General features: G+C 37.8%; 1 protein-coding gene across 1 annotated transcript in view; it reads right to left on the reverse strand.

The window, feature by feature from the left end:
* Positions 1-4,543: 4,543 nt before the first annotated feature.
* The window catches only part of HNRNPA2B1 (heterogeneous nuclear ribonucleoprotein A2/B1), an 11,165-nt gene continuing 787 nt past the window's right edge, over positions 4,544-14,921 (reverse strand). The window contains exons 2-11 of the mRNA XM_010011635.1: positions 11,344-11,454; positions 10,277-10,423; positions 8,635-8,845; positions 8,103-8,204; positions 7,934-8,014; positions 7,302-7,364; positions 6,707-6,826; positions 6,315-6,437; positions 5,182-5,264; positions 4,544-5,027 (exon numbers count right to left, since the gene is read on the reverse strand). Coding sequence (XP_010009937.1) covers positions 5,203-5,264; positions 6,315-6,437; positions 6,707-6,826; positions 7,302-7,364; positions 7,934-8,014; positions 8,103-8,204; positions 8,635-8,845; positions 10,277-10,423; positions 11,344-11,454 — 1,020 coding nt within the window. The 3' untranslated portion in view covers positions 4,544-5,027; positions 5,182-5,202. The remainder of the gene's footprint in view (positions 5,028-5,181; positions 5,265-6,314; positions 6,438-6,706; positions 6,827-7,301; positions 7,365-7,933; positions 8,015-8,102; positions 8,205-8,634; positions 8,846-10,276; positions 10,424-11,343; positions 11,455-14,921) is intronic.

Consider the following 14,921-nt stretch of genomic DNA (forward strand, 5'->3'; position numbering starts at 1 on the left):
GAATGCCTCAAAAAAGACCATGAAAGATCAGAACAAGAGGAAGCTAGGGAATGGCTGGGAGAAATGGGTTGGTGAGAACTTACGCGGAACACCAGTTTTCTAGGACTTGTCCAGACATTTTGTTAATACAATATGGCAGCACAGGTCACACTGTTTGTAAACTAGTTTGTAAGCTAGCTGGTGAACTACATGGTCCCCAAACCTAGTATGCTCACAACACTTCATGAGACAAGTCACAAAGCCACTTAAAACAGTTTACTTCTACTGTTGGTAAACCATTCTTGATTAACTGCGTTTAACTCCTGGCAACACAAACTTCTGCTCCAAAGCAAAGACACAACTGTTAAAAAGGACAGTGATAAACATTATCCAAGAAAACCCTTCCATGTCACACTCTCTGGCATTCCCACCACTATCTCTATAAATGAGAACACGGCATCTCTGTCAGGAGGAAAAAAAAGTAACAGCACCTCTACTGGATGTCACTTGCATCATCCACTTTGCCTTTGAAAACAAACTATGCTAAAGCTACATGGAACATCCTGTTCCAGCATTTGCTGAGCAGATCATCCCTTCCACAAATGTGCTCGAGCTGCCAAAACAGACAGCTCCTTCAAAATTCTCATCTGTGTTTCTTGGGGTTTTTCTTTCCAGTAGGATGATTTCATCTCCCAGAGAATGTGTACATTTCTTATAAAACTAAAAGAAGGAAATCTTCCCCGCATGTGACAAGGTTCAGTTCTTGCTGATTTTACAATGTTCAATTCTTTGCTGAAATTTTGCTAGTGGTTCCCTAAACACTTTACAGCACCTGAAGCAAACAGACCTGAATAAAATTCAACTTTCATTGTAAGTAACAGAGAGAACACAAAGTTGAAGTAGCCAGAACCCTAGTAAAGACCTCTGTATACCACCACTTTGTAAACTGCAAGTCACATGCTTCAGTTTGAGATTTTTTCTTTTCTCTCATACAGGTTACCAACAAGTCATGTTCTTTCACATCCTTCCCTCAGTTTACTGCAGAAAGTATTTGCCTGGGGCAAGCTGGGCCTAGTACCAACCTGATCCTTAGTTCTTAGTAAGCATATAGACCAGCAGTGTTGCCCTTACTTTGAAAACCAAGCCAGTGGGAGTGACAAAACCCTATTTATTTGAAATTTAAAGACCGCACACAGTTGGTTTTTTTTTTTTTTTTTGGAAGTTGCTAGCTTTCTCTATCAGGCTGACTCAAAACAGCAACTTCTCTAAGTGAACTCACCAGTAAACACTGTGTTTGTCACATACTTAAGATACCAAGAAAAAAAAGTCATGAAAGTTCCAACAGTAAGACAACATGAAATTTACTCATATACCCTTTCAAAACTTTAAATATCCAGTAACTGAGTTTTCACATACTGCTGTCCCCTTCCCATCACCAGTAGACCACAATTAAAACATCCTCATTATGGAAAATATCATGTACTTAAGTACTTAAAAGTAAATATTAAGCCTTGCTGCAAAACTATTGAGTTTAAGTATCACAAACAGAAAGAAAAAAGTATTATTCCCCTCCAAACCATTGTTTTATTTTTTGATTTATTTTTTAATGTTGTATGAATATGGACTTGGCAACTGTAAAGAAAAAACTTCCATCAGCTAAAACCAAGTTACAGGAAAGAAGGCAAATTCCTTATTATCTGGTCAACTCGTTCTGTTGGAAAGAAGAAAGTAAAGCAGATTTTGTGTATCTTCATTTCCTGCTTCCGCTGCAGCCCACTGGTTACCTATGCAAGTATTTCAAAGTGCAATTTTAAGAAACAGAAAAGCCTGCATGTGAATCCTTAAAACAGTATTTTTGAATTCTATAAAAGAAGGTTAAAGACATTATGATTCTGCTGATGTTAACCGCATAAATTTCAAATTCACAATGAACCACGTATGTAACAGGTTGTAATAGTATAGACTGAAGATACCTTCCCTCAAATACATTCCCAACTGAAGCTTTCTCAAGCTCACACTTTGAGTTTGGTTTGGTAAGGGTTTTTTTGGGGGATGCCTTTTTTTGTTGGGCTTGGGTTTTTTTTGGAGGGAGTAATTTTTTGTGTCTCTCCTCCCAAGATGCAGCTCTCAGTAATAAAGTTCTTGTACAGCAGGAACTCTACATTCCATTCAATCTTTTGATGCTAAAAGCATTTTACAGGTGAAAACGGTAAGGCTATTCTCCTATCACATTTTGACAAACTGTCTTGTTAAGTTTCATTAACAGGAAAGGAGGAAGTATTTTTATAAAGTGATATAAAACACAGCCAAAAATCTATTTTAAATCAATTGTGTCCAAGAGCAAAAAGATCAACGTTTTTAATTTGTAGCACTGTTTCTCTTAACAGAGAACAGATGGCTATGGTGGGAGATAGAAGTTCTGTGAATACACTTGCCAAGTTGACTTTGTTTTAAATCCACCTCAAAATGGAATGTTTCAAATCATGAAAGGGTCTAAAAGCTGCACATAAACATAATTTAATGTTAGACAAACACTAGGTATTATTAAGCATTACACTAGAACTATTTTGGTATAAAAAATACTTTATTTTAGAGCTATGAAAATTATAAAAATATGTAGTTAAACTTTCTACTCACAGAACGTCTGCTGTTTTAACATTAGTGATTTGATTCTCCTACCGAATCTGAATTTTATTTGAAAGGTTTACAAGACATTATGACTATAATTTAAAAAACACCCAGCATTACAGGGAGCTGTACTAATTGTGATCTTTTATCAGTACTCATTTAACCTCTAGATTTTTAATGAAGGCAGCAAAAACAACTATTTTCTGATGGTACAGAATTTCTTATTTCTTGAAGCGTTTCTGTGGTTGACCACTTCTTCATTAGTTACCTGCAGCATGGCACCTTCCTGCCAAAGAAAAAAAAAGTGTATCTGAAGATGTTTATCACATATCTCTAAACCAAATTACCAATAGGGGAACTTCAGCCTTTTTTTTTCTTTTTTTTTTAAAAAAGTATAAGCAGTTCACTGGTGTGTCTAACACAAAGGAACAGGACTTTTTTTTTTTCTTTTGTTAGCTGAGTCCACGTTCTTCAGTAGGAAGCCTTTTAAAGGCATTGGAAGTTGGAAAATAGGGCATTTTTTGGTTGCCTTTTTTGGTGGGTTTTATTGATTTTTATGTAAAACCCAAATATAGTAAGAGTATGCCACCCTTACTCTGAGTAACTTGTCCGTGGTGAATTCTCATTAATTTGAAGTGCTGACACTCAATGCAATGAGAGTAAGGCTGACTGAATTTGGCACTAAGGTTTATTAGCTGCAAGAACTATAAAAAATGGTGGAAACCTCAACATTCTAGCCAATTCCCAATTTACACAATTACATTATACACTTATGAAATACCACCTGTGGTTTCATTTGGAGTTTTCACTTCCCCTCCTAAAGAACTGCTTATGTAGTTGTTAAAAGAATGGACGACACATTCCTTCACAGAGGCAGATGTATTCTGTGGTGCATTTTTTTCCTTACACGTAAACAGTCTACAGTTACTTGGGAACCTTCAGGATGAAATGTGTTACACAAAATAGATTTCAGTAGACAAAGAGACATAACAACACAGTTCATTTTCAACAGCAGAACTACCTTCACTGCATTACCTGGCAAGCACCGTAATGCACAGACTCCCAAGAAAAAATAAAATGTTGCAGGATGCAAAAATAAAGTTGTACGATTTAATTAACTTGTGACCTACCATTTTAACTACCAACACCAGGGATGGAACCCTTGCAAAGCTTTACTAATGGACACTTGCAGGTCTCATTTGTTCAACTGTAGCAGTGTACAGTGGCAGCAGTCTATGCTTGTCCAGGGTTCATATCATAGCTAGATTCCAGTAGGAAAAAAATATGTTAAGTAGCTGAAATTAACAAAAATTTGGTTGCAAAAAATTTAATACAAGAAAACAGGATTCACAAATTTCTTTTCAATTGGCAATTGTTAATTCATTGCTATGTTAAACTACATAACGATAATCACTATACTGAAAGAATATACTGTAATACAATATTAGTTTCTCGGTTTTGGAACATTAAGAAAGGAAAAGTAAATAAGATCTTACCTAAAGAAGTTTAACTGAAGCTTAGAACTATTTTGCTCTACACCCTCAGCCTTCGTTGGCATCCTTATAAACTACTGTAGTTAAAGCTTTGCAGAAATACAGCGCAGCTTTTTAAGACTGGCTGAACTTAGTGACGTTTTCAAGAGTTCTCTTGTACTAGACCTGTGTCCCTGGAAGAGTACCTCGCTGGGGATATTTCCTTTCCTTGCCATTGAAGAAGCAGCATCTAAAAGATCTAAAAAGGTGTTTCTCCTTGCAGAGATATCCCTTAAGTTATCTAGATATTTTAAACCTGATCATTTACAGACAACATACTTTTTTCTGACCAGCATTTAATTTTACATGTACAACAATAGCTTTGTATTATTCGTGGGACCTTATACTACCCACTCCTTGCCTTATTTTACAATATTAAAAAAAAAATCTAAAATTACACAATATTTCCTTTAGAATTATTTTATTAAATCATAAATGTACAACAGCTTCTTAACTCTACACACGCACTTAAATTTTAAAAGGAAAACGTTATGTCTTATTACACCATGATCCTGGCTAATAGCTTTTCAAAACTTTGAGAAAAATCTTAAAAAAGGTTTCACATGTCACCTGAAACTTACAAATTTAACATTATCAAAGGAATGCTTCTACACTTACAAAGACCACTAGAAAGAAACAACAATTAAAAAGCTAAGAAACTGTCTCAAAGGCATTTTTACAATCCTTCCTCCACAGTAAGGTAATGTTATTAAATAATCCAAATCCATTCACAAAATGGCTCTCTGCATCTGCTCTGGTGTCTTCTGCCATATCACTGCATATTTATGCATGACTGAGATAAGTGTTTCCTTAACAATGTTATTTCGATAACCTGAAGCTGTTCTGTTACCTCTGGGCTCTCATCCTCTCCTATTTATACAGTGAAGCCTGTTTCAACAGAAGTAAAGAGTAAAAAAATAGGTTATGAGATTATTCATCTAACCATTTTTTAAAGGAAAGATAACATGATCCTAAAAAGCTTTTAACTCCTGTAGCTACTCTCAAGAATCACTGCAATTTTAACACTTAAAAACATACTTACCCATGGCATGCTTGCAGAAACTCAGTAACGGCTCCTCCCTCCATATCCACCACTTCCTCCACTGCCCCCAGGACCATAGTTCCCTGCAATTACAGAAAAACAAGAAACGTGACAGTTACATCAGTATGCTTTCTTACATTTAGGAATACTTTTGGTTCTGCATGAAGATTAACATTATTTCCCAGAGACAGCATATACAACAATGTTTTTCTACTTTGCTGTCTTCCTCTAAGTAGCCTGAAGTAACTGCCACAAAAACTACATCCTGACCTCTTGGAAGGTTCAACAGTGCCATGTGTAATTTGATGCAGTGTACTGTCTCGAGCCTGTGAGGGCTGACATTTGAATGCTAACACCTTACAAAAATAGGCTTTGTGCCTCAGTTTCTGTTTCACAAGCTTTGCACCATATTAAATAATATTTAGGCACCAAAAGTAGATGGTGTCAGAAGAAGTGATGCTTGCAGGGGGAGGAAAAAAATCCCAGAAAGTTTAGTAGACATTAACCAGACTTCCTACAAGTAGTGTGAGCTGACAGCAAAGAACATGAAACTTGGCTAAGACCTTTACAGACTGGAAACTGCAAAACATTTCACTGAATTCTGGAAAAAGCTAGTATCTTGTCATTTATCTTTAGAAAAAATAGTAGTAATAATTTTCTCCAAAACAAGCTTTATAAAGTGTCAAGATGAGAAATTGTAGCCAACTTGCTACAATGAGTACTGCATTCCATCTTCTCTTGTGGAAGTTACCCTATTTCTATGTATCAATCTTAGAATCATAGAATGGTTTGGGTTGGAAGGGACCTTTTAAAGACCATCTAGTTCTACCCCCCACCCACCATAGGCAGGGACACCTTCCACTAGACCAGGTTGCTCAATGCCTGGTCAACCTTAAACACTTCCCTTAAACACTTAAATGCCTTAAATGCCCTTAAACACTTCCAGGGATGGGGCACCCACTTCTCTGGGCAACCTGTTCCAGTGTCTCACCACCCTCATTGTAAAGAATTTCTTCCTTCTACCCTCTTTTAGTTCAAAACCAGTTACCCCTTGAACCTTCCCTTCCACCTCCCCAAAAGACTAAAAAGCCCACCCACTCTGGTTCCAAGGCAGGTCAGGACATAAAAAATACCTCCACCATATGGTCCCCCCATGTTCCTGCTTCCACCAAAATTTCCACTCTTCATTGGACCATAGTTTGAAGGTTGTTGGTTGTAGTTTCCAAAATCATTATAGTTTCCACTTCCATAATTGCCTGTGTTATCAAGACAAAAATGTAGAAATACTCAGGTAAGCTAAATCATATATGGCACTCAAAGTTATCTCACCATCAGAATTTTAAATAAAGTACAAAAATCACACGTCACTACTATGTGCAATGAACTGCTTTTTCACAATTTCATACTATGCAGAAAACAAGAGTTTCCTTGAACATTTACACCCCCTACTCACCCACCACCCACCTCAAATGAATTGCACTAATTTACAACTGAAATGTTAGGTCATTTCAAGTCAGTAGGTTACCTCCTCCATAGTTGTCATAACCACCTCCATAGCCCCCACCCTGGTTGCCATATCCAGGTCCTCCTCCACCATATCCTCCTCTTCCTCCTCCATAACCAGGACTGCCACCAAAGTTGCCACCTATGACAATATAATCCTTTAAAACAAACTTTTCAGTATAGAAGGGCACCAAATTATGCAGAATCAGACTGTAATTTTCTGTTTAGAAGTCTACAGGGGAAGAAAGAGTAGGAATTCTGTAAAGAAATTTCTATGAACACTCTTTTTAAAAGCACATACCAAATCTTGCCCTAACTGAACTGCAACCAAAACCCACCAGTCAAGACTGCCTAAAAGCTTCAATTAAAAGGCTTAATTAAAATCCTGACTTTTCACAGGAAGTTTAAGGAACACTGTCACTTTAAAGAAAAGGGTACAGTTGTACAAGAAATAACCATACAATTTACCATATAAAAGCTTAACATGAGCCAACAGCTGAGTGTGCTTCTTAAAGCCAACAAAATGGCCTTGGCAATTAATACAGATTTTATACAAATTGTAAGTGAATGTAAAAATACTTCTGATAGAAAAATAACTGCCACCACTGTAAACTAACCTCCAGGTCCTCCACCATATCCATTATATCCATCACCGAATCCACGGCCACTTCCATATCCATCTGTTGGAGAGAGAGAAAGGGGGGGGGGGAAGTATTTCAATTCACCTGTAGCAAACTAATTGAATTCTCAAATCCCTATGACCTTAAGCACAAGACCTCAGAGATTATTAAGCACACGTACACACACTTGAATTTAGAAGAATGTATGTTAAATAACACATTCAATCATCGCTTTACATCTTTCATTCTCTTGCACTCGTAAGGTACCCAAGTTTTAATTCTGGACATGGCTCTTCCACTGTAAACATCAGGCAAGTGCTGCATAGAATTGCAGAAATGAAATCTCTGAATTCCATACAGAATTATTAAGTTTAATTTTGGCTTTTAGTAATATCTTAAGAAAAAAAAAAAATAATAATTTACTGAATAGCCACGTAATCAATATACATACTATGGAGAATGTTTGCAAATCATTCTTCCCGAGACTTCTCCAACTGTTACAGCATCATTTAAACTAAACCATAGTAGCTTAAAAAATTACTCAGAACTAGAAAGACAGTATACATAAGGAGAGAGAAAAAAAAAAAAAAAAAAAGAAAATTAAAGTGCTACAAACATGCCTGTCTTACCGGCTCCCCCTCTGAAATTGCTGCCAGGTCCTGGACCAAAGTTGCCACCACCTCCACGTGCATCACTAAAACCGAAGTTACCTGTAAGTTTTAAGATTTGTAGGCAGTGAGATCATGCAAAGTGAACACAAACACCAAGCACAAACCATTAACCATTACTTGTACGTACCTCCTCTCCCACTCCTAGAATTTTGAACTTCCTGCATTTCCTGTCTAGAGAGAGCTTTCCTTACTTCTGCATTATGGCCATTGATAGTGTGGTACTTCTGCACTGTTAGCACATCAAATAGATACTATCAGCATTTAAGTACTGATCTGGCAACAAACAAGAGTATCATGCTTCCAAAAATTAAGCTATTTCCAAATTAATCCATACATATTCCAGGAAATTAAAACCAAACTCCCCAAACAAAGGAAATAACGAATAAACAAAACAAAACCAACCAAAAAATGGTGGAGGGGTGAGAAAACAAAACCAACAAACAAGAAAAAAAACAAAAAAAGAACAAAAAAGCCCAAAAAACCCAAACAAGCAAAAGAAAAAAAAAAAAAATCACAAACAAAACCCCCCAAAAGCCCATACCATTTTGTAAGCAAAGAAGCCAGTACTTACTAATTTAGTTTAAGTTTAGCTTTACACCATTACCATGACTGCAAGGATTAATACTATCAAATGAAAGAATAAAATGAAGCTTACTTACATACAATTTTATCAACTGGATCATGGTCATCAAATGTAACAAATCCAAACCCTCTCTTTTTACCAGACTGTCTGTCAGTAATGATTTCAATAGTGTCGATTTTTCCGTATTCCTCAAAGTAGTCACGAAGGTGGTGCTCTTCAGTGTCCTCTTTAATACCACCAACAAACAGTTTTTTCACGGTAACATGAGCACCAGGTTTTCCAGATTCCTGTTAGAATTGGTTTATATTACCACAAAGAAAAATAATTTCACAAATCTCTATTTTGCCAGGACTTCAGGAATGGAATACTGATACACTAAGATTTTGCCACTCGAACTGAGATAGCCCCCTTTACAATGCATATCCCTGCGACTTGCTTGGGAGGCCTCCTGAGAAGGAAGTAACATGGAGAGATTACGAGGTTTTTCCTCCCACCTTTCTGTCAGAGCCTTAAAAGCACTAAAAAGTGCTATAAGATAGAAGCACTATAAATGCATGAAAGTCAATAAAAAGCCTCTAAACATACATAAAATACAAGAGCAACTGTTCGAAAGAACTGCAAGGTTTTGATAACTTAAACTAGAGCACAATTTTTATAACCAAAACAAAGATGTGTCAGCTTCCTCCTCCCTTCACCCAACAGCAATGAAACCCACATTCCACTGGTATGAACAGCAAAAGTCCTTCAACCTCAGTGAACCCACAGCAGTGCATTTTAAGCCTTATTCAAAATATGAAGCAGCTCCTCACACTCACAGACTATTTGCACTAGGTTAAGTATGTCTTATTCCTAAAGTTTCGCAATAGCTTTGAGTGTATAAACAGTACGCATGTATGCTGCTTGAATTACCCTCTTCCAAATGCTAACCAACCCTGCATTCTGCAGGGAACAGAAACTAGTACAGCTAACACGGCTACCAGTGGTTGCTACTTCCATTTCCCTTGACCTCTTGGACAACTCATTCAATTCCAGTTCATCAGTCCAAATGCATTAAACACTTCCAGAGCTCCCACAACATGGCAAGCAGACGTAACCTAGAATCTGCACTTGCTCAAGTACCTCTGTGCCATAGTTACCTGGCTGAAAAGTTTATAGGTTCACTGCATTCCGGTGCACACACCTAATTTGTACCCTGAAGTTTAAAAACCAGTGTGCCTGTGTCTGAAACCCGAGTAGTCCTAAGGGGATTTTGTACACCACCACTCGAAAAAAGAAGTTTCCCTATTACACTCTCTGCTTTTAGTCACTTTGGTTACATACTTTTTAGAAACACTTAAGATGTTGGAATAGAGGCAGAAGTGATTGACAGGAGTTTATTAATTTGAGGTTTAGTAACAATAACCACTTCAGAGAAGAATTATTTTGGAATGTGTGTAATTACAAGCGTTCAACATTTTTTCGCTAACAATACTTTCAGACCCCAGTTGCATCCCTTGCAGACACAATTCTACAACCAGAATAATTTAGTAATTTACGTAATAATAGACATTTACACAATAGTGTCATTTAACAGACCAAAAATGCAGGAAATAGTGCCCCTCCTATACCTTTTAACTAGAATACAAACCCAGGCAATTTCAAACAACAAAGCATAACTGTCCTACCAGATACTCATTTTCTAAAGCATGAAAAATACCTGCTTTCAAAGCCACACTTACCTCTCTAGCCACAGCTCTCTTGGGCTCAACCACCCTTCCATCAATTGTATGAGGTCTTGCAGCCATGGCTGCATCAACTTCAGCCATGGAGGAGAATGTTACAAAACCAAACCCCCTTGATCTTTTGCTTGCAGGATCCCTCATAACCTGAAAACCAATCACACATTTAGACAATTTCTACCTGTCTCATGTTAAGCTTAAAAACTAACATCACTTGGAGAAAACATGTAAATTTCATTTACATGTTTGATTTCATTTCTAAACAATTGTAATGAAGTAGCAGGCTATGCTAAATGTGCCATACATGAATGGCACTGCTTGGCAGCACTGAAATTCAAACCACTATTGTCCTCAATGACTACCTGTAAGTCTGAAATGCTCCTCTCTTTTAGTCACATTCATTTATGATTGTTTTCTCAAAAAATCAAACACAAAATTTCTTTAAGCTTTCTGAAGACGACAGACTTTATGAAGCATACATTTATTGTTCCTAAAACAGACCCAGTGGAAGAACTTCTGCAAGAATCACAGTCTCTAGAAGTATTTAGAAGATATACAGACATGGTCCTTAGGGACATGGTTTAATGTTGGACTTCGCAGGGTTAGGTTAACAGTTGGACTCAAGGCTTTTAAGGGTTTCTTTCCAACCTAAATGGTTCTATGAAAACAACATACATAAAGACACCCTTTTCCAGCTTTGATGAGGCTGTTTACAGTATCAGCTTTCTGCCAAAGGTTACCAATCACACAGATGGAACAGTTCTCTGTGTAAGCACTCCCTAATGTACTTCAACCAGTGACACCCAAGTTAATTTTAAACTGTTGAAATCAGTGATTAGAGATAATCTGAGAGATTTAACAGGAAACACTGTGAAATCTTCCTAGAGTTCACAAAAGAAAGCCTGTGCACAGCTTCGATGGACTGGATTTTGTACAACTCAATCTACTGTACACTTAAGAAATTTCATACTCCATCTTTTCATTAAGTTGCCCAGGAAACAAACTCCCCACTTCTACAATTTCTAAACATTCTGTATCATCTTCGCGTATTAGCATGCCAAACTTACCACGCAGTCTGTAAGCTTTCCCCATTGCTCGTAATAACTCCTCAAGCTTTCCTCTGTTGTTTCAAAGCTTAAGCCGCCAATGAACAGTTTGCGGAACTGCTCCTTTTCCCTCTACAGAAAAAAAGATTACATTACTGTAATTAACAATATGCCCTCTGCACCAGCATAATTAAGACAGTAAGATACATCGTGCCAAAACCCCTTATTACACCATTTTTCAAAACTAGGCATGGCTCTTTTAAGTGTTCTACCACTGCTCAAGAACTTAAGTGACTTATTTAATTATATAGGCCCACTTCTACCATACAGATTTTAGTAACGTATTCTTTCCATCTCTCCCTCCAAATATCAGAACAAGGGGCCATACTTGAAGACTTCCAGAATATTCCTATCGAAGAACTTTCGGAGATGTTTTTTAAAGAAAAGGAGAATAAAACCAAAACTTCTCATTACGGATAACATGAATTCATTCATACTGTCCAATTCTATTCCAGACGGTATTTATAAAAAACCCTAACATTCTGGCTCAAATTGTTGTACACGAATACCATTCATGCTACTTACCCAAGGCATTATAAAGTAAAATGTTCTAAAATAGAAAACCTTCTTATTGTTAAAACCAATGGAAGAGCATCTGTAAAATTAACCTGGGATCCTGTATGACTGAAATTAATGGTAAACCTATACACCCCCAACAGCACCAGTATCAAAACTAAGTGGATTCCCTTTGAAATAGATGCGAGTAATACATATCTGCAAATGTATTCAGTAATATAAATGATGTCTTTATTAAGACTCTGTTCTATTACCTTTCAGAGATACTATCACTGCACTTGTTCAGCAGAAACTCGTATGTAAAAAACAAATAATAAGGTATTACATTTACTACTTTGTATGTGGTGTTAGATCAAAGCAGGAAGGACAACCTTCCATCCTCTACTAGTTTAAAATACTCTTCATACTAACTTTTTATACTGAGCAGGCATCATAATTGCAAGTTTCTACACACCGTTTACATTTCTCAATTTCACATGTCCAACAGCACTATTAAAAAAAGTGCACCAAGAAGTGCTCTCTTCCACAAAATCTATGATTTCAGAATGTTCTTTGAAAGAATTGCCCTACTAAGGACAAGATAATGGAAATGCAGTGATTACTTCAGCTTTATACTGTTAACTAATTTTAAAAGTCAAGAAATGCTGCTTGGGTGTTGTTTTGCATCTTCTTTTAAGGTGGTGGTTGTTTTTAAAACAACCTATGCACTGCATAGTTAGCTGTAACTAACAAACAACATAACCAGAACATTAAGATAAAAGTAAAAAGGAAAGTGGACAACCAATAGCAAACCATGAGATTTGGAAAACAAGCTAAATAGCTCAGTGCACAAATGCTTCAAAAAGCATGAAGCCAATCTGCGCATGGACCACAATGTTTTCCAAGGCTGTCCAGGGCAGGCCTGGATCTAGATGCATGTAACAGGAAGACAATTACTGTAGGTAATATTGAATCAAGTTTTGTTCAAACACATCACCCTATTACCAGCTTGAGATGCTGCAGTCTCACAAAGAAGTCAACTGTTAGAAAAACAGAACTTTTTTTCCACCCAAAGTAAATACTGTATTTGAAAATGATCACTTTAAACATCTCTTAGAAACACTTTGAATCTACTGTTGGATGTAGTAAAGAGGCACAGAGGAAGCTAGTACTGTCATCCCCCACCCCATACATACAGGCAAAATTAGACAGTTTAAAAGCAGCAAACTCATGCTATGTCAAGTTTCCCCCACCTCATCTCTTAGAAGGAATAAAGGATGCTGCATGCCAAACTTAGACTAAAAAATCATATGCTGAAAATCATATTATCGCTTATAGTTTGAGTAGGCCAGCAGAAAAACAATTTTAAGCAATGATACTGCCAAAACACACCCCCCCCCTTTAAATTATTTCATATCTGCTGCTTGAAAATTATTAGGGGCTACTTGCTACATAGGCCCACAAAAGACACTTTTCGCTATATAATTAATGGTTATGCATCTAATAATGCACGTTTATATTCTTATACAGTTTTCAAATCAAGCAAGTAGGCAGGTGGGATTTTTCCAGTTAAGTGTTAGGTTTACCTTTGAAAACAGTTATAAACATGTAAATGAAACTCAAGGAAAGAATGGCATCTACTAGCTGAAACAACTGCATTTGTTTTTAGAAGGACAAACATATACCACACATTATGAGTAAGTATTAAACAAGATAATAACACACTTCAGACATACGAATTGTTAGTAACTGTAATCTACCATGTATTAAGTGTCATGCAGTACATGCCCTACCCTACCCAGAACAACATCAAGGCACCACACAAGTCAGGACACAGCAATAAGTGCATTCACACTATCACTTCTTCAACTAAACCCACTGTGTGACAGTATCATAAACATGTTGTTCCACTGATACACGCACAGCCTCTGGATGTGGAGAGACTATCTATCTTGAGTGTGTTAGTTTTAAGAAGCTCTGGTTAATCTAAACAATAACCTCCCACCAGGGTCCAGAGAGCTCTGGCCATCTGAAGTTTATGCTGAAGCTGTAAAATGCACGACAGGAAATAGTATCACTTCAGTCCTCCTCAGAATTATGTTGAAAATCCTCATTTGGTAAGAACAATCCCACTCTGCCAAAGTCAAAGTCTAAAAGCTGTAAAAAAGCCTCTTTCAAGATATACACAGTACACTCTGTGGCAGGAACGGAGCACCAGAGGAAATCTTTATGAACTCTGTAGGGTCTTCATTAGTGCTTATTTTAAGCCTTCTTTCACAGGCTTAAAACAACACCTGAAAGGGCTGAACAGTGTGTAGCCTTTGCTGGAAAATTAGTCATCAGAGCAAGAAAACGTGTCTCATACAGCAATAATGTGTACACAAATACTCCAAGCTAACTACAGACTTCTTCCGATTTAAGAACCCGAGTAACATAAATGGTTAACAGAGACAACCGAGTGGGATGTCTGAATTACTACGACTAGGCCTGCCAAAGCGAAGCTGGGTTTAGAGGTCCCAAACTGGAAAGACACTGCTCCTCCCGCTCTAAGTGCCCCGTCAGCCTCAATTCGTTCACCAGGGCTTTGCGATGTAGATTCCTGGTTCTCTCCCTTCCCCCGCCTGCCGTTATCAGGAGTGAAGCGCTGACCGTGCCGGCTCCGCCATGTGGCGGAGACCAGGAGAACAGGGCCCCGCAGCTAGGAGGGGAAAATGGCGCCCAGAAGCAGCGGTCGCCTTCGGAGACAGCGATGCGGAAGGAGAGAAACAACTTTCGGGAGGACCGAACCCGGATGATAAAAAACAACCAAAAAACCGCCCACAAATAAACCAACCCCAAAGCAAAACAAAAAAGCCAGCCGGGACCCCAAGGTAAACGGCAACCAAGCGCTGCAAACCGCTTCTAACATGCATCTAGCACGCACAGAACCAGGGAAAGGGCTCATTTTCGCCCCGCTGATACGACACGACCACAGCTGCCTAGCCCGGCCCCCCCCACCTTACTACCTTTCCCGCCGCCGGAGCCATCCTCCCAGCCCCACGCAG

The sequence above is a fragment of the Nestor notabilis genome, unplaced genomic scaffold, assembly GCF_000696875.1.
Source record: "Nestor notabilis isolate BGI_N333 unplaced genomic scaffold, ASM69687v1 scaffold14763, whole genome shotgun sequence".
Classification (NCBI taxonomy): Eukaryota; Metazoa; Chordata; class Aves; order Psittaciformes; family Psittacidae; genus Nestor; species Nestor notabilis.